Source organism: Mus caroli, unplaced genomic scaffold (assembly GCF_978045245.1).
Source record: "Mus caroli unplaced genomic scaffold, Mus_caroli_1 scaffold_14, whole genome shotgun sequence".
Classification (NCBI taxonomy): domain Eukaryota; kingdom Metazoa; phylum Chordata; class Mammalia; order Rodentia; family Muridae; genus Mus; species Mus caroli.
Genome location: NW_028227269.1, coordinates 34,236,639 through 34,260,867, shown reverse-complemented (window position 1 = coordinate 34,260,867; position 24,229 = coordinate 34,236,639). Strand labels below are relative to the sequence as shown.

The following is a 24,229-nucleotide window of genomic DNA, read 5'->3' as shown; positions in this document are numbered from 1 at the left end:
CTCTTATAGATTTTCACTTTAGTATATCTTTTAAAAAAAAATCTTGTTGTAACTGGCCTTCACCTTTTTCTTCGGTAAGGACTATCCAAGAATGAATGATGCTGCTATTCACAGCTTTTCTCAAAAGGCCTGATGCAGTCTTTGGCACAGGGTTGCTGTGTTGAAGGTCTGACAGTATCCCTTAGCCTTGCCTATCTTCAGTCATTAAGATACACATTTTTTATTGCTATACTGTATTTGATTTGTTCCTGACACCTTCAATTTAAAATTTATAATTAATGGGATATAGGATACATAATTCTTCAGTTTTTTTTAAGTAACATTGCTCCAAAAGTATAATTTAAAACAAAATTTACAAATTAAACAAAGCTTCAAAATTTAATAAAAAAATATAAGTAAAAATAGTTTCCTTGATTTATTTTATCCCAAAGAATTTTCTTTCAATGAAAAATAATGATGTGTGACTTTAATCCTAGCAAAGGCAGAGGCAGAAAAATCTCTTATGAGTTCCACACCAGCCAGGGCTACGACGTAGTAAGACCCTGTTTCAAATTAAAAGAAAAAGAGGAAAAAATATTTTTCTTTCTGTTAATGAAATCGTAATGACTTTATGAGGTATGTGGTTTAAATTTAAGAATGAGACGGGTACTAAGCTGGCTCAGCTCACAATCATAAATATCCTAGCCCTAAGTAAACGTAGTTCATCCATTGTTTTGAACATCCATTCTTGAGATGTCTTTAAGTAAATTATTCCTTCACTAGATAATTTTGGCTTTTTATCCATTCTGTTGGATTTCTTCTCTTGCACTCAACAGTAAAGATTCTCCTTTCCCTCCTGTGTCCCTGAAATTGTCCTTTCTTTCTACCTTGCCTTTGACAACAGAACCAGAGGCTGAGTTCTCTTGGGTGACTGTTTTCCTGGTTAATCAGTAGGAGTAATCAAAACTTCTTGGGACTAAGAAGAGGAAAATAAGGAGACTATACAATATGAAGACCCCATTAATTGGGTGTTTATACAGTGAATACTTGTCCTGGGTTTGATCTGCTGTTCCAAGACAACAACAACTCCTACATATGTGCGCACGTGTGTGTGTGTGTGTGTGTGTGTGTGTGTGTATACACATACATGTGCATGTGGGTTTAAGTCATGAAACTAGGCAAGGAGCCTCGAGAGAGGGAAGGTCTTTGAGGAAGAAGAGAGGTTAATAAAATATGTGAAAAAAAAATACTGGGAGTAAAAGAAGAGGAGAAAGATTGAGGTAAGATGATCAACCAAAACAAAACAAAAAAAACAAAAAACAAAAAACCCCTTTATGTCTTATTTTGCAAATGGTGCTGTTCTTATGCTTTGGCTGTTAGTCACTTCTGCCTATTTTCATACCAGCCTCTCTTTATTTCTCACCCCTTCTCATTTTAAAGTGCCATCTCCCTCTTTCTTCATCTTTATTCTCTTGTTCTTTCTCTTTTACCAGTAGCTGCCTTAGTAAGATTCGATTTTAGGGCCCTAAACCAAGAAAGCCTCTTTCCAAAAGCATGAAGAGCTCTCTTTACGCTCGGTGTGTGGACCAGCTGACCGCCATACCCACATGGGATGTGTACTTTGCCAGTATCATCATCCCAGGCTATTACAATCTGAGAAAAGTTAGACTAGCTCTTTGGAACTCTGGATGTCATTCCTCCTACCTTGTCTCTTAATTTCACTTTGCATCACTCAAATGGGGGACAATGCAAAGGGGAATTATAAATTCCCAAGGCAGTGATTACCATGCATTATGTTGGTTCTAATGTTACACTTTATGACTCATGGAAAAAAAAAACCTGGAGTAATATTAACACACTTCTACATCCTAAGATAAAAGCTTCTACACTAGCCTTTCTAGCTGTTTTCATAGCATATCAGTGTAAAACAGTAACAACAACCCTCAAGAAGAGGAGACAAATAACTCAAAGCAGGACAGTTAGAACAGAACAGAACAAAACAAAACAGAATAGTATAACTTACATAATCTACAAGTATGTAAAAGACAGCATTTCCACATTTCCTAAATCAAGATAAAGAACAGCTCCGGGCCAGCCAGTGCTGTATAATAAGACCTTGCCTCAAAAACAAACAAACAAAACAACAACAAACAAACAAACAAAAAAACCTTAAACAGCAAAATTATTTGAAGGCAAACATCTTTAATTACATAACTTTGTCCCACAGCTTGGAAAACCAAGACAGGAGGACCAACAGTTCAAAGGGTATCCTAATCTATATAGAATTAAGACCCTATCTCATAAACACAACAATAAAATTAAAAAAGAAGAAAGAAAGAGGAAGGAAGGAGGGAAGGAGGGAAGAAAGGAAGAAAGGGAGGGAGGGAGGGAGGGAGAAAGAAAGGAAGAAAGGGAGGGAGGGAGGGAGGAAGGAAGAAAGGGGGGAGGGAGAAGAGAGAGAAAGAGAGAGAGAGAGAGATGAAGGGAAGGAGAAGGGAAGAAGAGGGGTCCTACAATTTGAGCTTAATTTGCACTTAATTTGGTTGCTCATAAGTTTAATTAAGTTTTCATTGTATCTAATCTTGGTTTAAGTAGTATAACCTGAGTATAACAGCCTACAAACCAACTTCTATTGAAAAAATCTTAGCTGGGCGGTGGTGGCACACGCCTTTAATCCCACCACTCGGGAAGCAGAGGCAGGCGAATTTCTGAGTTCAAGGCCAGCCTGGTCTACAAACTGAGTTCTAGGACAGCCAGGGCTATACAGAGATAACTCTGTCTCGAAAAACAAAACAAACAACAACAACAAAAAACAAAACACACAAGGAAAATTACATTATCCATTTGGGGATGTATATACCTGGTGTGTGTGTGTGTGTGTGTACGCACGCGTGCAAGCACACATGCTCGTATGTGCACATATGCAAGTGTATTTTTGCCTATGTGGAAGCCAAGTATCTTACTCTATTGCTTCCCAGTTTATTTTTAAGCAGTTTCTCACCAACCCCAGAGTTCACTGTCTTGGCTAGACTGGCTGCTGGCCAGTAAGCTCTAGGCATCCCCTGCTTCTGCCACCCCCTCCCTGCATCCTTGCTGGGATTACAGGTGTGTTCCACCATGCCCGGTTTTTACATCTGCACTGGCAATCTGAATTCAGATCCTCAGGCCGGCATGGCAAGCATTTAACCTACTGAGAAATGTCCCCAATGTCTAGGTTACTCATTCTCTCAGGAAGTAAAATGATATATTAATTTTACCTCATCCAAGCAGTTGACATGAACATTCTTACTAGACAAGAGTCTTCCGGCTTCTTGGACGGTACCTTTAAAAGAAGAAAGAAGGAAAGTGGTGAAATGTGAGGTCGTCTCCATGGGGAATTGGTATTAATTAGGCTCCCAAAGCTGCGGGGCTTCCAGACCTGAGGGTCCCTGCCCCCAGCTGGCTTTGATTGGTAACATAGAATGGCTGTACAGCCAATGGCTGGGCAGGGAGATGGAGTCAGGACTTTTAGATTTCAGGGCAAGGGACTGAGGGACAGAGGAAGGAGAGGAGATTGCCTAAGGATCAGATTTAAGAGCTGCAGGAGAGAAATCATACAGCAACGTATGTGGAAAGAGAAAGCAGCCCTGGGGGTTGGTAAAAGGTAAAAGGGCAGCAAGATAAAATACAAACTTAAGCCAGGAATGCCAGAGGGAAGTGTTTGCTAGCCTCAAGGAAGTTTAGAAGTGCTTATCCATTGATTGAGTCAGTGTGTGTGTGTGTGTGTGTGTGTGTGTGTGTGTATGTGTGTGTGTGTCTTTCAATACGTGAATCCAGAGCTCTTGGGCAGGTACAGCCAGCACAAGGGTACAACCCACCAGGAGTCAAAGCAGATTAACTAATCACTGTTACACATCTCTCACTAGAAATAGGGAGGAGGGGGGAAGTCTACTGAGAAGGCAGTCAACTTTAAAGGGCGATCTGAAAAGCCAAGACTAGCCAGGCTGGGCTCTAAGATGCAGAGCACACAGTCCCAAGCATTCCTCCAGAGAAACCATTTTATACAAACTAGCATAGTTCCATCTTATTTTTATTCCATCGACCTTAAATTATATTTATTACCTTGGTCCCATTTTCCTTTTGGCAGTCATAGCATAACCACTCGGCATAAGAGTTAATGCCAAAACAAATCCTAAAAGCCATCTAATCCAAATCACCACCTAAAACGGACAATCTCATCTGTGTTAATGCTTGGAATTCAAGATGCAGTCAGTGTCATATCCTTTGTCAGCACTGGGTCTTGAAACTGATGGCATGTTTTAACAGAAGGCTTGGTTTGTAAACTGATAGGTAAGATATACCTACCAAATCTGGTACTACGGAAAAGTGCTCTCTGGTCAGTATTCAGTCTCCTGGGCTAATGAGGGATCCCATTACAAAGGGAAACTCAGTTCTCTGCAAAATTTGGAAGTGAGCTGTAACTGGGTCAGAGTGAGCAGGTTTTTCCAGTTTTATGTGTGACTTGACAAAAAGTGGCTGCAGAAGAGAATGTCAGTATTATCACCCGTAATCCACGACAGCCACGTGTTCCACCAAACAACTTCTGGCCTGATTAGGAAGCAAACAATGAAAGGGAATGGCCTCAGAGTACCAGGAAGAGAGATATGCCTCAAAACAAGATAACAGGCAGGAGCACCCCCAACCTGAGAGAGAGGGTGCAGACTAAAGACCAGCATGCTCCTTTCTCCCTACATGATTTGTAGAGAAGTCCCCCCAAAGGCTTCTCACTAGTGCAGAAGAAGAAACGTTGGCACTGGGCATGTTGGGAAAATGTCAACAGAATGATCTGTACTACCCTGGACATGATGGTAGCTATTTCTATAAATACTGTTGGGTTTTTTTTTTTTTTTCTTTCTGCCACTGAACTCCCATGAGGGCTGTTGGTATCACTGGCTAAGTTGCTAAGGAAAAGGGGTATTTGCTGTAGCACACGCCATCCAGTCTGGTGTAACTGGTGAGTTCCAGGCACGTGGTAGACCATATCTCAAAAGAGGGAGAAAAGGTTCCTGATAATGACACCTAAGGCTGTGTCCTCTGACCTCCACGCAAATGAACACACACCTATACAGTTACAATTACATACACCTACACATACCTATGAGCCCCCATGCACGTGCGCGCGCGCGCGCGCGCGCGCGCACACACACACACACACACACACACACACCGAGGAAGCTTTGGAGTATATAAGCAACTTCAGCCATACCTGTGGCTTCTCATCAGAGCCTTTCTCAAAGAGCCTCAAGGAAATCTGGGAACAAAAAGCCCTTCACCCCATTTGCACTTGGAGAAGATGCTTCAATTGAACCACATTCTTCACTGAGAGCTCATGGAAGTCATTTTCTTTCTGGCCAGAAGATGTTTATAGAGTAAAAGAAAACTACAGGGACTGTGGACAGATCAAAGTCTGCCACGTGGTAAGGACAGGATGGGAACTGCAATCATAAACATTTGGATTGCATTAGAGAACAGGCCATTAATTGTATAAAAGGTTTTCCCAGAGGCCAACAGCCTAAAAAGAAGGCACAAGGCACAAGGGAATGTTTTCTCCTGCTAAACTCTTACTTAATCTCAAGACTTTATCTATGACACCAGAGGTACAGACAATGTCCCACCCCTGCCACCACACACACACACACACACACACACACACACACACACATATCAAGCCATTCTCCAGCAGTCATCAGCCAGATGTATTCCTCAGGTCTGACATCTCACAGGACTCATGTTAACACTTAACTCACATTTACCTATTAATTATAAAAGGGGTAGATCAATAGTTCTCAACCTTGTACATCATGATCCATTGGTGGGGTGGGGAGGGTCAAACAATATCTGATATCCTACATATCAGATATTTACATTATGGTCCATAGCAGTAATAAAGTTATAGTCATGGAGCAACAACAAAACTAAATTTACGTCTCATCTCAATAAAAAAAATTAATATGCAAAATAAATAAATAAATGTATGGCTGGGATTACCACAACGTGAAGAATTGTGTTAAAGGGTCACAGCTTTTGAAAGGTTGAGAGCCATTGATACAGATAAATAAGGCATGGTGTGTGGGAAGAGGCATCCTATCTTCTAGCAGTCTGAGCACTTTTTCAACCTGCTCCTTCAGAAATATTTATAGAGGCACTGGTATATAGAGATGATCAGTTATTAGCTCAGTCTTCCACCCCTCTCCCCTTCATGGAAGATGATGGGAACAAGGTGAAGCTGAAAGTTCCAAGCTCATAATCCTGGCTTGGTCTTTCCAATGGTAGCCCAGGATGTAAAGCTATCTCAGAACCTTCTGAACAGTAACAGATAAACAGAGACTTGCCTGTCAAGCGATTCGGAACTATGTTCCCAGGAACTAGGGCCAAAACCAAGTATTAGAATAAAAGATACACCCAGCACTCCTGAGTCTTAGATGTATGAGGACTTTAAGAGCTGTGTGTCAGGAAACAAGGGCAGAGAGCAAATACATATTATATCCCATCCATGTAGATACATATACATGCATACATACAGATCACAGGTCTGGTAACCTCAGGCTTTGGAGATTCAGGAACCTAGATGAAAGGATTATCTGAAAGTGTCTGAGCTTTTGCAAAATGAAAACAGACAAGCAAACTATCCAGAAGGGAAAATATATGTAGTGTGACTTTTTCTTGGTATTCTAAATCTAATGACCCAAAAATGAAACCCCAGGACAAGTCGAATATCACAGAGATGTGAAGCGTGTGGCTCTTAGAGGATTCGGATTTTTGTTCATCTCTTGCTGTCCATAGGAGACACTCAAATGATATTTTGAGTTTTTAAAAACTCAATTGAGGTTTTAATTTTCTAAATTTCAATTTTTAAAAACCAACGGAGTTTTGCAAAACATGTTTTACTAGGGGAAAGAAACGTGTCTTACCTAAGTTAACAAACTCTTACAGTAGGAAAGGCAACGCTGTGAAACGTACCTGGATTGTACTAGATCAACCCTCAGTGCAGACGAAAATGAATGGAGCTAAACTATTGAAACTGAGTAAAGACTTGCTCCTTTTGAGAGTTTATGCCAAATGGTTCAAACCAAAGAAAACAGAACCCAATTTCTGGCATTAGAGTGAGACTGACCAGTTTTATCTAGATAAACTGGCATTGCCTGACATACATTCTCATTGTTACCCCCTTCGACCACCTATGACATTTCTGGGGTGACTGTGAAACTCAATAAAGGATCCCAAGCCCTAAGTTTCCTTAACAATAACAAAACCCCAGAGACTTCCAAAGGAGACTCAGGGCTAGCCTTAATATTAACATACTGCAAGCCTAGCGGGGCGGTGGTGGCACACGCCTTTAATCCCAGCACTTGAGAGGCAGAGGCAGGCAGATTTCTGAGTTCAAGGCCAGCCTAGTCTACAGAGGGAGTTCCAGGACAGCCAGGGCTACACAGGAAACCCTGTCTCAAACAAACAAACAAACAAACAAACAAACAAACAAACATACTGCATGCCTTCAGTGTATAGTATACTCTTTTTAAAAAAAATTATTTACTGGTATGAATTTTTCTTGTCTGCATGTATGTCTGTGTACCCCATTCTTACTTGGTGTCCAGAGGCCAGAAGAAAGCATCAGAGCCCTGGCCCTAACGTTGGAGGTGATTATGAGCCACCATGTGGATGCTGGCAATGGAACCTGTGTCTCAGGAAGAGCAGCCTGTGTTGGTAGCTGCTGAGCCATCTCCCTAGCCAACATGCTCTTCTTGTTATACATTCACTCAGAGCAATTATTGGGATTTTGGGGTGCTAGGGATTGAACCTAGGTCCCGATTAACATGTCAGGTAAGAGCTCTATCACAGAGCTCTGCCCTAGCTGTATGTAGGTTTTATTAACTTTTTAGTGGACCTCAAAAATAAGTATTTTGAAAAATTATTTATGTATGTGTATGAGCCTGCTTTCTTAAAGAACCCAGGACCTGAGCCGGGCGGTGGTGGCACACACCTTTAATCCCAGCACTTGAAGGCAGAGGCAGGCAGATTTCTGAGTTCAAGGCCAGCCTGGTCTACAGAGGGAGTTCCAGGACAGCCAGGGCTACACAGGAAACCCTGTCTCGGAAAAAAAAAACAAAAAACAAAAAACAGGACCAACTGTCCACCTGTGGCATTATCTCAGGTGGGCAAGGTTCTCTCTTACCAATCATTAATCCAGAAGATGCTGGCACAGACTTGCCTTCAAATAACTTATTGGAGATATTTTCTCCTTGGAGGCTCCTCTTCCTAGATGACTCTAGCTTGTGTCAAATTCACACACACACACACCTAATTCAGACACACAGTTAATGACCATTCCATGATACTTCATACTACAATTCAGAGAAAACAAAATAAACAAACACCCAATGTTAGCTCTTCTAGATTAAATGGATGAGGACATTCCATGTCTTCAAAATGACATTGTCAATATTGGCTGATCTTCTCCTATCTGCCAGTATTTTCTGAGAGCAATAAAGGTTCAAAATCCTAAACATGACAAGAATGTATCACTAAGTAAATCCACCTTGTATCTTTGTTCATAGGCTTAGGGGATTAAACCAATGAAAGCCAGCACCTGTATTCTCACAAACCTAGAGGATGAGGTGGCCTAAGACATACAAGTAATAAGCACACTAATTATGCTTGATACAACCTTAGAATAAATCCTGTGGACATGTCCAAATCCATCCAAGAATTCATACTTCTTTCACACACATATTTTCTCCAGCTGCCAATCGGTTTTCACTTTCAAGTGAACATGTGATAGTATTGGCCTGTTTAAAACCAGAATTCCCATCCGTGGTGAATGGGATCCGTGGTGGATGGGTTGAAAGCTGTCCTCTCTTAATTTTGATTGGTACAGTAGGCACACAGCCGGGGCTCCAGTACACTAACCTAAATCCCAGACCCACTAAAGGGAGCAAGAAACTAACCTAGAGACAGCACGAAAGCCAGAACTCATTGACAGCCATGCAGTTCATAGAATAAAAATCCAGCCCAGAGCTCTGAGATTTCCAGCAAATATTGATTACCGTGAGAATCATGACTGATTTAGAAGTGAGATGAGTTCCTAATCGCCTGCTGAGTTCAAACCATTGTTTTCTCTTCTACTCTTTAGACACGTGGACAGTCCTTGTTAGGAAGAATACATTTGTCTTCCTATCCGTGGTTCTAGATGAGTTTGGCTAAGTAGCAAACTGTAAACCCAGGAGCTCTGTATTACAATGTCTGGCTTCTCTGTCATTCGAGGGCACATGTTTAATTTTTTCACTTAAAGCATCCACATTAATCATGCCCACAGGCACCGCATCCTCTTCTCAGCAAAGTGACAGTGCACGTGGTCACGCTGATGTCACCTGCCAGGTAACGGGGAAGCAGCCAGGAACTCATCTGGGACATGCACTCAGTGACTGGTGGGGAAACATGGCTTCTAGTTGGCTTCCTTCCTGCAAGCTGCACAGAGGAGGCGGGGCTCGAATCCACAAAGTGGACGGGAAGGCACCAAGGCGCTCAATAAGATCACTTGAGATCTAACATCGGACCAAGGTCAGTCGTGTCTCGCTCATCTCCTCGCCTTCCTGTGGGTTCCTGCGCCGACCTGGGCTACAGGAAGCCAGCCACAGAAGGCCTTGATGCAGAAAGCTCAGGGCGGAACATGCAGAGCGAGTTCTGTGCCCTTATAAAGAACCCCTGTTGCTGAAAGCTCCCTCCACCCCCAGCAGGGGCGGGGATCTGCAAGGGATCCAGATCCCTAGGCCCCCGGAAGTCGAAAGGGCCCTTTATACACCCTACTAAGAGCCTAGAACTACCAGGCCACTGCGGTCTTGACTGATTACGGTCAAAATATCCAAGGAGCTGGCAAGCATGCATACGCAAAGACAGGCACCCAGGGCCACGCGTGACTGTCTAAGATGTGTAGTGACCGTCAGTCGATTTCCAAAGAGCTGATTTAGAGGTCTAAGCTCGGCAACCTAGATCTGATGGCCTCAATTTTTCTGCCTCCCATCTCCCCGCCCCTGCAATCGGTCCCCAGCCAGAGACAGAAAGGCTTTTTTCGGATTGCAAGTTGCCCAAGGTCCTCCGGGCCTAGGGCGCGCTCCAGGCTCCTCAATGCCCTGAGACCAGGTGTGCAGCACCCGGATACCAACCCTGCACCCGTACCTTTCCCGATCACTTCCAGCAGTTCCTTTTCCTCCTGGGTCAGCTCGCCTTTCTTTATGTGACCCATCGTTCCCGCCAGCTTGACGCTTATTCTATTTCTTTGGAAAGGTTTTTTTTTAAAAAAAAAAACGAAAGACTTGTGTGCGTCGTGGAAGACCGTCACAGCAAGGCAACTCGAGGCCGGAGCAGCAGTCCAGTGAAGTGGCAAGTCGCTAGGGTCTCAAGGCTGGGGGCTGGCGGGTGCGGCGAGCTTGAGCGAGCCGGGCTGGCGCTCTCCACAAGTCCCGCCCCCGCGCCTCAATGGCCAGGTCGGGAGGAGGAGCTGCAAGAGGCAGCAAGCGACTCCAATTGGAGCAACCTACGAGGTCCAAACCAAAAGGAGACATTTGGAAGGGGGTTCAATACATCTTCTAGGTTTCCTATTCCCATGATAACCTATTAAGAAGTACAGGGACACAGGTTTCCTTGAATTCTAAGGATAGAAGTTCTCTGCCTGGTAGTGACTTCTGTGGGCACGTGCGGAGGCATTGGGATGCAGCTAGACCTGCTGCACTGCCCCTAAGAGTAGCGCGGTTCGGGCGAGGGGCGGGGATAGGGCGGGGCCGGGGCAGGAGGCGGAGCTACGCCGGGTTCTGTGTGTCTGTGTCAATGTGTCTGTCCTTCACTCCTCCATTGTCTGCCTCAGCCACTGCCGCCGCCACTGCTGCTGCAGGATCCGCCGCAGCCACCAGTCTCGCGCGTCGTCGCTCCCTCCTTGGACAGGTAAGAGGTGATCAGGTGGGGCGGCGGGAGCCTGAGGGTTGAGCGAGCAGTGACCGCCTCCGAGCCAAGGGCTCCCACCGGGCTGGAGCTGGCGTGGAGGAAGCATGTGCCACCTGGGGCGGTTGCCTTCCTCTTCTTAGAGGAGCCCCCGCGCCGCGCCATCATCCATGCACGTACGGTGTAATAGTGCCTCTGGAGCGAGACCTAGACCTCGCTAAGTTTGTCCGCCCCAAGAGCTCCGGGGACCGCGGGCCGGCCGTAAGCCGGCCACGCGGTGAAAGTGGCGGGTGCACATGGTCTCGTGCGTGGCGATCCCCGGGGAGGCCCACTGCCGGGAGGTGAGGGGAACACCCCATGACCAGCGACATTGGGAGAGGCTCGGAGAAGGTAAATTTCTTTTTGCAAACCTAGCCCTCCCCAGTACTTGTCTGTCATCCCTTGGCCTCTGTGGAAGCCATGGAACCTGGACCTGTGGTGTTCGCTAAGGATATTTAGAAGCGACTTACAACTGCACTGATACTTTGTTAGGGTGTCGGGGTCTTTTTTGCTCTGAGAGAGCTGCCTGCCTTTATAACTCAGGTTTGGGGATTTATGGAACTAGGGAGGGGAGGCTGGAGAGGGCGGGGATTAAATTGGTGTTGCTGTCTATATATAGCCTTAGATTAGCTTCTTAATCCAGCCTTCATTCAACTCTGGTGTGGGTCCTGGAGCGTCCACCGTAGGTAGATAAGAGGTGAATATCGTGTATACCTTTCTGTGCCTCCTATGCAAGCTACGCTGACGAAAATATTCAATCATTCCTCCAAGATGCTTATCTGTAGCGTTCTACAGCGTCAATCACTGCTTCTTCAGAAATGACTGTTTAGTTTTGCTGTTGTTTCTCAACAGACTGACATTGATGTTTCCGTTAAAACACAATTGTGCTAGGAGAAATACTTGAATAATTTTGTAGGTAGTTTTTATTAAGTAGCCCCAGGATCGCTCTTTCATTCCACGGTGCCAAGAATGATGTGAAATGCCTTTTCCTGTGGCCCCTCTACCTCATTTTGCTCAAAGCGCGTACTAGCACTTCAGAGACCCACGGGTGACGTTCCCTATCTCTTATCTTTAACCAAAATCTTTTCTAAACTCCCGCTGCCCATCCCCCAACAGCCACAGACAGACAGGAGCTTCAGCTTGGGGAGGGAGGAGCAGATAGATTCTCCCATGAAAATGGTTGGTAATTATTCATCTCAATATATAACAAAGAAACTTTTGTTTGATGATGCTTTAAAAATGATGTAGCTGTTCAAACAAGCAGTAGGGCTTGTGAGAGTGACCAGTGTTGTGTAACACAAAATGCTACCGCCACAGCAATTAATGTGCCAGAGGTAGTAGCCACAGACCTAAGAAAATGCCTGAGAGTAACCTCGCCATGTGACTACACATCATTTCATTAGATGCAGAGACAGAATTGGGTACTTAACTGCCAGGATTTCCATCTCTGGTGCCAAATCTGGGCCATGGTTACTTGAAGGTCACACCTGTTTGTCTCCCTGGGGTTGTCAGTTCCTTGACCAATGGAAACATTAGGTTGTGTTTTAAGCACCTGGTGGGTATTTAGTCTTCTGAATGCATGGCTTTAATTTAGAGTTGATGATATTTAAGGACAAAGGAAAACATCCACCTAGAAGTGCAGATAAATCTTATGTTCAGTTTGAATTTTGGAACCAGATACCTAATGGAGAGTGTTCAGAAGGGTTTCAATCGTAGCATAAATATTTAATGTCAAAATTAGATTAGCTAATGAGCTTATTGAAATGTGTTCTCATTAAAGAACTCTATTGATAATGAAATAACTATTCATTTTGACTATCTAATCTGTCCCAGATAGTCTGCCAGATGCTGTGCATAGGATTATTTTAACCATTGTCACTATATGCCAGGAATCAGACAGTATTATCTTCATTTATGAAATTATGAACAGAAACTAAAGGAGGTTAATTTGTCCACAGCCCCACAGTTGGAAAGTATGGAATCTGGAATTAGATCCTTTCTGATCTGTCTGTAAAAACCTTTCTCGGGGTATGGTGGTACACACCTCTAATCTCAGTATTCTGGAAGCAGAGGCAAGCAAATCTTTCTACAGAGCTGCTAGACAGGGCTATGCTACATAGTAAAACCCTGTCTCAGAGATTAAAAATAAATAAAAACACAGTCAAACTGAATGGGGAGAAAAAGAAATAAAAAGGAAGACCATGACTGTTCCTATGAAGGCTGGAGGAGAAAGTGTATTAGATATCTGGGAGAGTCCAGAGTGGACGTGACCCAGAGCCTTGTAAGGAGAGGGCAGAGAGGAGAACCAGGTACAGCAGCCAAGAGGGCAAAAGACACAGGTAACCAACATGGCTGGATTATATAGGGAAGAACCTCTGAGGGAAGGGCAGCCCAGCCCTTGCACTGGAGAGCTCACGTAGATGTCAGGGGATGCCAGTCAAACCCTGTATCAGGTAAGGACCTAGGGATGCTGGGAGAACCGTGGCCACTAGGTTGGCTTTGGTATGTCGAATAACCCATTCAGCTATTTGTCACAGGATTTGAGACTTGGCTTAGCACACAACTTTAGTCTCCTCGCTCTTCTTCCTGTGCTTGGCGCTAAGTGGGGAAGGACACATCCTTGTGCCTGGCTGGTCTATATGATGTGTATGTGAGCCAACATGCCATAGGTGCAAGCCTCCTTCCTCCTTGTTCCCTGGGCCCTTCTCCTTTACCCCCAGCCTTCTTGAGATGGATATTTGTAGTTTATGTGTCTATTTCCATGGGTTTTTTTTTTCTTTTGAAAAAAAAAAAGAAACCATATTAACATACTATTACATAATGGGAATATATATATATAATATGTATATACACACACATATGATAGTCTCCCCTGTTTCTGTCCTCATCCTTAAACTCTTTTAGAAACCACTACTCTCTGAAATGTCATGTGTATCCTATGACCTCATTTTCTACTACCTGTTTCCTTGGCATCTGCCATGGAGTCCTCTTCCCACCTGGCTATTTCAAGGAACTCTCAGTTGGGTAAACACCAAACACAATCACCCTTTCACTGGCCACTGAGTAAGGCTCCAACCTGTGGTCCCAGCAGGCATTTCCAGTCAGCCAGCTCCTCCCACTCTCTGCCCTAAGGTCGCCATAGACTGCTTCCCTAACCTACCAGTAATTTCCACCCTTTGTTCCTCTTTTTTTCTCTTCCTGGAATTCTCTGCCTTTCCTGGCCACCCATTCTCCCCTCCTCCATTGTTTGGAATTAGCTCTTCTTTCAAGATAACTACTTTTCTCCAGCTTGCATGGGTATCTTTGACCTTGTCCCATGAAGGGCATACAGACCCTCAGACAGTTGCAGGGATATACAGTCTTTGCACAGGCAAGGAACGGACAGATGACATGGCTGTTGGTACCATTATGGCAACCTCTAAATTATCTATATTATGGAAACCAGCCAATCCCCCTCAGATCAGCCTTCAATTTAACACCATTGTTTCTGGGTCTACATTCCTTGTGAATTCTTTTTGTTTGTTTGTTTGTTTTTCAAGACAGAGTTTCTCTGTGTAGCCCTGGCTGTCCTGGAACTTGCTCTGTAGACCAGGCTGGCCTTGAACTCAGAAATCAGCCAGCCTCTGCCTCCCGAGTGCCAGGATTAAAGGCGAGCACCACCACTGCCTGGCTCCTTGGGAATTCTGTCACACTCTATTAAGATTTTAAATTGTTTGGACCTCCTTTTCTTCTTGACTACAAACTCATAGGGTGAACACTCTCTCTGTGCTTCTGAAGATACAGGTCCATATCTTGCAATTAGTAGGGATTCACTACATGCTGAGTTGAATTCATTGGATCTCTAAGTTATTTTAGGTGGATTTGTTTTCCTAGTTGACTAATCCATCCTCCGAGCAGTGTGAAATGATGTGGCACTAAACACACATCGCCATAACCAAGGGCAAGAAGTCTTGAGACATTTGACGTCTCTGAGCTTCTTGACACTCCAGGACTACCAGCTAAGGAAAAAAAAAAAAAAAAAAAAAAAAAAAAAACTTCTCACAAGTTTAGCATGCCATTCTTGGTTTCCACTTTCAAGGCCCTGGTCTTTCACTGTCTGCTTAAGGTAGAACTTTTCAGGGTTCTTGACAACTAGTTTTGAGTGTTTTCTCTGACAGGGAGATTGGTTTTTCCTCCCTTGGTATTTGAATTCCTTGGAAACTAGGTACGTTTCTTGATTGCCTGGAAATTTAATGCTATTAAGCAATTTTAACTTTTTAAACTGAAGTAGTATGCTTCTATTTTCAAAGATCCTTTATCATTCAGAATGGCATTCTGAACTGCTTAGGAAGAAAATGGTGTTCGGTTTGCTGTGATATATCTGCGACTTTAGAGTATGGGACTAAGTGGGAACACAAAACAGACAAGACTGTGTTGTTATTGGTTGAAGCTATCTGACAACTTCATTGAGTACCCTTCTTACTTTTGAAGATGTTCGAAAATTTTGCAATTTTAAAAAAGACATTGGGAAGTATTAAAGTCTCTAAGATATTACCTCCCACGCAACATAAGAACGTGATATGAGTCCTTGGTGTTTAGGATGCGCAGTTATTCACTGGAGGGCTAAAACAGTCACATCTAACTTGGCAGAGGACTAAACTCATCACATGTTTTAACTTTTTAACACAACTATAAGAAGCGGGTGTTACTCTTGCTTCACGGGTTTACAGATATCTTGCTGGCAGTCAGTTGCTGTCCCTTTCGAAACTGTCAAAGTTATTTGCAGACAAATCTAAAGAAAGACACACATCTAGTTTATCTGAGAAAAATCAAGATGTGAACCCAGTAGAGATACTGATTTTTGTTCTTCGTCTTCTAAGCCAACTAAGAACTCATTCCCAAAAAAGGCCTGGCAGAAGCATTGGGAGCTGTCAGCTTTGCTAACTGTTCAGTGCACTATCAGCACTGCTAGGAGAAACTGATTAATTCAGGAAAGTTTGGATCTGGGTCAGGACAGGCCTAGGTTCTTACCCTTTGCTTAACTGAGTGCTTCCATGGACACCTGCTTCCTGATTCTTTCAACTTTATAGCTTGTGTTTCTTTATGTTGACAATTTTCCTGCTCATTCACAATCATGGAGCACTGAATTAGATCTCCTGTATTGTCAAAAAATTTTTTTCTCTTTTGTACTATTGAATATTATTTTAACATCACTTTTGTAACTTTGAGGGATTTTTAGAAAGCATTTTTATTAACATAGAATCTACCAATGCGAACAAGCTGCATCCAGTTGCACTTCTCATTCTTAGCTCTCTCTGGAGTCTGTTTATTGGGGACAGATCTCCTCAGCAAGTGTCTTTTAGGAGGTTAGGTGCCAAGTGGAATGATTTGGCCTGTTCTAAATTTGGCATGTGTTGAGTAAAGAGTGCCAGAAATGCTCAGATAGTCCTATTTGTAAGCTTCTCCTTTGAAAATCAAACTGGAGGTGGATTACTGAATGGCCATTCTGTATTCAGTGCCAAAGATACGGGACTGTCATTATTCTTTGCTGATTTTCAGTCTTAGCTCTTTTCTTTGATTTTTTTTTTTTGTTGTTGTTTATTTGTTTAAGTCAGGAATAGAGAAATATATGATAGAGATAAGAATAGTGCCCCACTTTAATATCAAGGAAAGAGTAGCCATTTAGTTACTTCTAATTATTTTAATTCTATAAAAATATTTAATGGCAATAGGATAATCAGCTTGTATAAGGAGAATATTGCAGTTTCCTCTTCTTTCCAACTTATTTTTATGTTAGAAGAGAACTTTTTTGTTTCTTTGTTCATTCATTTGGTTGGCTAGTTTTTTTGAGACAGAGTGTTTATGTAGCCCTGGCTATCCTGGAACTCACAATGTAGAACCAGGCTGGCCTGGAATTCACAAAGATCTACCTGCCTCTGCTGCATTTAAAGGAGTGTACCCACCACACCCATTCTAGGCCAGGGCTATTTTAGAAGACAGTTGTTACTGTTGTTACAGTAACAGTTATAGTTGTTACTGTTGTTTAGGAAATCTGAAGAAAAGCCCTGGGGAAGGGCCACAAGGCATACCACTGTCCTGACTACTGTGGCATTGACAGTTTTTTGGTGTTCTACTGCCCTCCTGTCTTCACATTTGGTTATACAAAAAGATGTTAACGCTTTAATCTGTAAAGTTTCCTAGAACTGTGATGCTGTGATGATATCTAAGGGGGGAAAAAGTATGGTCTATGTTTTCCTCAGATTACAAGCTAATAAGATGGGGCTTTTATGAACAGGAAAGAGACAAGAGAACTGAAGTTTAACGGTGCCAAGGGAACCGCCGGCTTGAGGACAAGGCTGTCTCATAATAGGTTTGGAAGGATGGAGATCGTTTCCATTCAATTTGAGTCTCTTTCAGGAAATAGTTGAAAATTAGGTCCCAAACATTACAGAAATCATAGAGCCATAAATTTCCCAATATCTGAATGTCCCTAAGAGGTAATATAGTTAGGTCCTTTCCCTAAAGATACATGGACATTTTCCTTCATAAAAGTTTACAGAGAACTGTTTGCCATTTTTGATAGTAATGTGCTAATTCAATATGCCCAAGGGCTGGCATACTTTAATATTTACATTCTACTCTGCTTAACTCTAAAGTCTATGGGGCCAATAATGACAACGCTTCTTCCAGGAATCATATAAATATCTTTCTAAGATCTTGTGACCTCTAGGCTCTTCGGCCAGTATTCTGATGGACAGTGCACTTGTGCCATCTGTGTAGGCTCCAGAGCGACAAGAATCTTTCTGCTATATCACCAATGCTAACATGACATATGACCCTCCAAGCTTTATCTGAGGGTTCCTCGAGAGCCTAGGTTTAGGATTAGAGTTTTCAAAGTATTCCATTCCTTCTACATGTTAACCTCGAGTTAAAAAGTTACAAAGAAAAAACAATCCCTCACAATTATTCAAACATCAGCCCAGATATTGCCTAAGTGAAGGATACAGAGTATTTTAATGCATTAGTTGCCACCAGGGCCTCTGCTCTGCTAAAATGATTATAATTTAGTAAATAGAACCAAAGCTACACCTGCTGATAAGCCAGCACCAGGAAACTTGTCTGCTCTGGTCCTTCTGTGTTCCCCCAGACCTGGCATATTAGGTAAACAAGTGCATGATTTCCCACATAGCTGAACCACATTAAAGTCAGAGGTAGGGAATGCGTGGGTATCAATCAGTAATAGAGCTCCTGCCTGCAAGGGCAAGGCCCTGGCTTCTATCCCTAACACTACTAAGGAAAGAAAAAGGTGTTTGAAACAATTTGTAAGACTGTATGAGTTTGGATATTTTGTTGTTGATATGTATTGGGCACGGGAGAGATGAATCTGTAGTTAAGACAGAGTGCCATTGTGAAGGATGTCCGGCTCAGTTCCCAACACCCTAATCGTGGCTACAACCGCCGGTGATTCCAGTTCCAGTGGGTCCATCATCCTCATATGACCTCCATGGATACCAGGCACACTTGTGGTGTACATACATATTTCATGTATGCAAAACCGCCACACACATCAAATTTAAAAAGTTTAAAAAAAAAAGAAATTTAAGATATGTGTTTGTTTCCTTTAGATTTGAGTTCATTGCCTGGTGAAATTGGTGACTACGGTACCTTGTCACTGGTGTGCTGTGCCCTGTGTCCACTGAATGCTAGTCTGAGCCTTGGCGCTTCTGCCTAGCCTGTGCTTTCATTGTCTAAAGTGTATGCATGGGTGTGTGTGTGTGTGTGTGTGTTTAGCCTTCAACTAAAGCTCCTTCTGCTAGGCAGGCTTGGGCAGGTTCTCGTCCCAGATGCTAGGGTAAGAGTTTCGAGGTTGAAAGAAGTAATAACTGAGCAAAGGTTTGGATTCATGCCACCACCATCTTTGACCTTCCTGGAGGTTCATTACCATGATGTTGAAATTTCCTCCTCCTGATTAGAGCAGTTTTCTGCAACAATTCTATTTCCCTCCTTCAGTTAAAGCCCTGCCAGTAGTGGAATCAGGACTCTCACTGGGCTAGCTCAACCTCTAACTCTGAGGCACAAACATGCCCGTCAGTTTTGTGTTTCTAGGCATTTCTGAGTTGATATCTGGTACTTGACATTCTATTCTTTGCTGATTGTCATCTCCTGGTTTTTCTCAACTCCGAATGCCTTTGTTGTGCAATCTGTAAGCTTCATACATCTAAGTGGAGCAGAGATCTTGTATTAAAGTCATTTTCCACCTGGGTGTGGTGGTATAAACCTTATAAATCCCAGCATTCCAGAGGCAGAGACAGGTTTTTTTTTTAAAGCCATCCGGTTTGACATGGTGAATTTCAGACAAGCCAGAGAGATTTATGTGGAGTCTCATAGGCAAGGGCAAATGGTGAGGTAGCTGTTTAACTTAACAAAGTGGACCTGGTCACCAAGTTCTCTCAGCATCCCTTAGTCCTTCAAGTTACATGGTAAGGATAGCATGCCCTTCCCTATATAATCCAGCTGTTTGGGGCTATGCCTCAGGCTTTTGAGTCAAGCTACCCTTCTTGGTCAGTGGTCCCTCTCTTCACCAGCCACTCTTATCACAGCTGAGTCATGTTTACACTGGACTCCCAGACTTCCCTGCCTCTTAACTATGCTCTCCCTTTTATCTATAATAGACTTTCGTTCCATCATACCTTGGAGCAGTCATGTTCTTTTCCTTTTTTGTTTGTTTCTGTATTTTCTTTTTACCATTCAATAGAGAGGTCAGGGGAAGCCTGTCTCAAAAATAAATAAATAAATAAATAAAATTATCATCTTTCTCAAGAATGGAAGTTAGGTGGGGAAGAACAGTTGCTCAGCAAGCATAGAATCGCAAGCACCTACATTAAAAATAGCTGAGTATGGTTGCCTCTGCCTGTAACCCCAGAACCTGAGAGCAGAGATCCTGAGAGCTTACTGACCAACCAACCAATCTAGCTGAACTGGCAAGCCTCTGTTTCAGTGAGAGATGCTATCTCAAGACAGCACTGCAGACAGCAATGGAGAAAGACATCTGCAGCCTGCTCTGGGCCCCACATACACAAGTGCCTGCAACACACAGACACACACACCCAGTTCCCCTCTATTCAAGTGCAAGACCTGCTCAGCTATCTAACCAGGAAGTAACGCTTTTCTAAAGAAACAAACATTGAAAGTGATTACCAGAGCCGGGCGTGGTGGCGCACGCCTTTAATCCCAGCACTCGGGAGGCAGAGGCAGGCGGATTTCTGAGTTCGAGGCCAGCCTGGTCTACAAAGTGAGTGCCAGGACAGCCAGGGCTACACAGAGAAACCCTGTCTCGAAAAACCAAAAAAAAAAAAAAAAAAAAAAAAAGAAAGTGATTACCCGCTAACTTTTGTCTTATTTAACATCCATGAAATTCTCATGCATTAAAAACATTTTTATAAAGCGATCCACATGGTAATGTTAAAACATCAAAATTATCACTTTTTTAGAACATAGAGTCAGAATAAGAAAGGTTGAAATGTGGAAAGGTTTATTCATTTACTATGTATAGTGTTCTGCATGCATGCCTAAACACCAGAAGAGGGCACCAGATCTCATTATACATGGTTCTGAGCCACCTTGTGGTTGCTGGGAGTTTAACGCAGGACCTCTGGAAGAGCAGCCAGTGCTCTTAACTGTTTCGGCATCTCTCCAGCCCTGTTCTGTACCTTTTTGTACTGGGTTAGTCTGGTAGTGTTTCACTCTTGCCATAGTATTGCTTAATAGTATCAAAAGCGACTGACAGACCATATTTTTTCCAAGCTTAAAACTACAAGATGACTTGTTAATTCGAGGATGACTTCCCACTGCAGCAGTGGCTAGAGCTTAATTCTAATGTGAAGTGCTAAATCAGACTTTTAGAAGGAAAAAAAAAATGGTTGGATATACCACTGAGTTAGGTCACTTACTTCCAAGTCCTAATGACAGTATTTGCTAAGGAGCTAGAGAGATGGCTTAGCTTGCTGCTTTTGTAGAAGTTGACCAAGTTTGAATCCTAACGTCCATGGGAGGAGGTTCACAATCACACTGAACTCCAGTTCTGGGGGATCTGACCCCTCCCTCCCTGACCTCCACGGCATCTGTACTCAGGTGCCTCACTTACATGGATCACGTAAACTTTGAAGGCATTATCCTAAAGAAGGGGAGTTTGGAAGTCTATGAAAATGGTTTGAGGGTTCCAGGGAGGTTTACCTGGGGAGGAGATGTTACCTTGTTGGAGGAAGTGTGTCATTGGGTTTGAGGTTTCAAAAGCACACAGGGTTCTCTCTTCCTTCCCCGCCCCCAAATCCCCCCACCTGTGGATCAGTATGTAAAGCACTCGGCTACTGCTCCAGTGACATTCCTGTCTGTTAGTCCCACCACGATATTGGACTAACCCTCCAAAATCATAAGCAAGCCTCCAATTAAATGCTTTCTTTTATTTGAGTTGCCTCAATCACAGTCTCTATATGGCAATAGAACAGTAACGAAGTCAGATGCCCCCTTCAGGCATGCAAGTGCCTCGTAGGCACACGTGCAGCTAAAATGTCCAAACACATAAATAAAATTAAATGGAAAACAATTTTTTAAGAAAAAATAAAGATCAGAATTTCTCTTGTTTTTGCTTTACTAAAGTACTAAGTACAGACACAGGGCACACTCCAATACTAAAAGTCTGGTACTAAAATTGCATGGTACTTAAAAAAAATGTAACTGTTGCTGATTTCAAAAGGATCATAGCAACATTGTTATTTATACATGGACAAGAAAGATATTTACCTAGAAATTAGAGAACATTTTTTTAGCCTTACACTACTTCCTACAAAACAAAACCTAGAGTCCCAAGATAACTGATTGATTTAAAGGTTGGGCAGGATAGATCTACTCTGATCCCTGGGTTTCAGAATGAATGACTGAATAAATAAATAAATAAATGTTCTAAAAATTAAAATGATAAAAACTACTTTGAAAACAGTTCTTAGCCTAGTTTGGGGCAAAAAGATTGTCAATGATTCAAGGACCTGAAAAGGACTTTCAAGGACTTTGAAAAGAAATCAGGGCTGGGAGGCCTGTACCTCTAACTTTATGTAAAAACAGCAGACAGTGTCGAAAAGAGAAGGATGCGAGTGTAGAGGAAACTTTTGTTTGTTTGTTTGTTTGTTTGTTTGTTTGAGTCAGGGTCTCCTATAGCCCAGGCTGATCTTAAACTTGACTTGTAGATGAGGATAGACCTGAGCACTGTGATTAAAGGTATGTACCTCGCACTGGGGATTCAAGTCAAGGCTCTGTGTATGCTACTGAGCTATACCCCAGCTCAAAGGAGTCTTTCTTTAGTTCAATGCCACCTAATAAACAGGATCCAAGGAATTAGAAAGTTTTCTATTTTATCATTATTACATAAAAACAAGGTATAAAATTCTATACCCAAAAATGTGTCATAAGCCCAGTATGGTAAGCCAGCATTCAGGAAGCAGAGGCATGTAGTTTGCTGTGCATTTAAGGACATCATTACATTTTATCGTTGCCCTGTATTCTGTAGGAAATGTCTTATATATTTTAAGAAAAAAAATTTTAACTATATTTATGTATTTGTTTACTTAGTGTGTGTATGTCCATGTGTTTTGGGTACATGCATGCTGCTATGTATGTGTGGACACCAGAGGATAACTTTTGCAGTTCTTTCATACTGTGTGAGCTCTGAAACTTGGCACAGGCTTTGAGTTTGGCAGTAAGTGGCTTTATCCATGGAGCCATCTCTTCAGAAATACACACTGAAGTAACAGATGTATATGTATAAACTATTCTCAAATTATTCAGAAATAAAAATTATGTACACGTAGAGCTACAGAGGAAAAGGCAAACACAGGAAACAATAGTTTAGGGAAGCTTGGGAAGAGAAATGATCAGGAAGCTGAACTCCTTAATTCTACATTTCCAGGGACTGCTTAGAAACATAAGTGCCTCCAAGAAAGATAACATGGCTTCCCAAATTCCTCAGAATACGCTCAACTGCAAGAAATTACTCAGGTGTTCTGATAGACTCAAGGAAATAAGACACCTCTTGACATGAATGTTTATAGTAAAGATCTATATGTATTTGTATAAATAAATTTAAATACATATATATTCTTGTATTTGACTGCCCTTACACAAACAGTAACATTGTTTTGTATGGATTAAAAAAAATACTTTGCCAGGCCTGGTGGCGCATCCCTTTAATCCCAGCACTTGGGAGGCAGAGGCAGGCGGATTTCTGAGTTCAAGGCCAGCCTCGTCTACAAAGAGAGTTCCAAGACAGCCAGAGCTACAGAGAAACCCTGTCTCGAAAAACCAAAAAAAAAAAAAAAAAGAAAGAAAGAAAAAGAAAAAGAAAACAACAACAAAACCCAAACAAACAAAAAAACTTTAACATATATGCATTTGATTACAAAATGTTATATAGTTAGCCAGTTAGTAAGTCCATATTCCAAAATGTACCCATCAAAATAACTTCTCCCCTTATTAAGAGATAGACTATAAATCAAACTGACTGACGCCATTAACCACCACTCCCCCTAAAAAAGATTTGTATTTGTTATCTGAGTGTTTAGCCTGCATGTCCCCTTGTGCCACTTGCATACAGTGCCTGCTGGGCCAGAAGGAATCAGATCCTCTGAGACTGGAGTTATACCTGTTTGAAGAGGCACCATGTGAGTGCTAGGAACTGGATCTGGGTCCTCTGAAGAGTGTTAAGTGCTTTTACCAGCTAAGGCTCTCCAGCACCCTCATCCCTTTAGTAGACTTCCAAATCTCCCCTTTTAAAATAATGTCTTCAATGTCTATGTGATCCATGCAGGTAAGCCACCTGTGTGCAGATACCATGGAGGCCAGAAAAGGATCAGATCCCCCGGTACTCGTGTTAATGATGGCAGTAATACTCACAACCTCGGAGCCATCTCTCCAGCCCTCTCCTCTCTCCCTAATTCTGTCCTCAAATCTCATATTTTTCTTGTCGTCTGCCCTCCTTCTTGAATCACATAAGATATAAAATTATCAGTATGGAAAGATATACGAGTATTACAGATGTATTACATTCTTGCAATGGATTTGAACGCATTAATAATGAATGCAGAGTCACAAATAATGATGTCTCATTAAAAAAAAAAAAAAGGAATCAAATCCCCTTGGTGTCATTTGACCAAGAGGGAACCCAGATTTAAATTCTCTGCCTCACTCTGTCTCTCTTCCATCATCCTGTCTG

At 42.5% G+C, this 24,229-nt stretch overlaps 2 protein-coding genes across 3 annotated transcripts in view; one reads left to right on the top strand and one right to left on the bottom strand.

The window, feature by feature from the left end:
• The window catches only part of Ankmy2 (ankyrin repeat and MYND domain containing 2), a 37,559-nt gene extending 27,063 nt beyond the window's left edge, over positions 1 to 10,496 (bottom strand). Inside the window, exons 1-2 of the mRNA XM_021178934.3 lie at positions 10,192 to 10,496; positions 3,237 to 3,301 (exon numbers count right to left, since the gene is read on the bottom strand). Coding sequence (XP_021034593.1) covers positions 3,237 to 3,301; positions 10,192 to 10,258 — 132 coding nt within the window. The 5' untranslated portion in view covers positions 10,259 to 10,496. The remainder of the gene's footprint in view (positions 1 to 3,236; positions 3,302 to 10,191) is intronic.
• Bzw2 (basic leucine zipper and W2 domains 2) overlaps positions 9,418 to 24,229 on the top strand; it is a 60,476-nt gene continuing 45,664 nt past the window's right edge. The window contains exons 1-2 of one of the 2 annotated variants that reach the window (XM_085830306.1): positions 9,418 to 9,576; positions 10,877 to 10,953. The gene's annotated coding sequence lies outside the window, so the exon portion shown is untranslated. Of the gene's footprint in view, positions 9,577 to 10,810; positions 10,954 to 24,229 lie in introns of those variants that run through there. The other variant, XM_021178745.3, reaches the window with a different exon arrangement.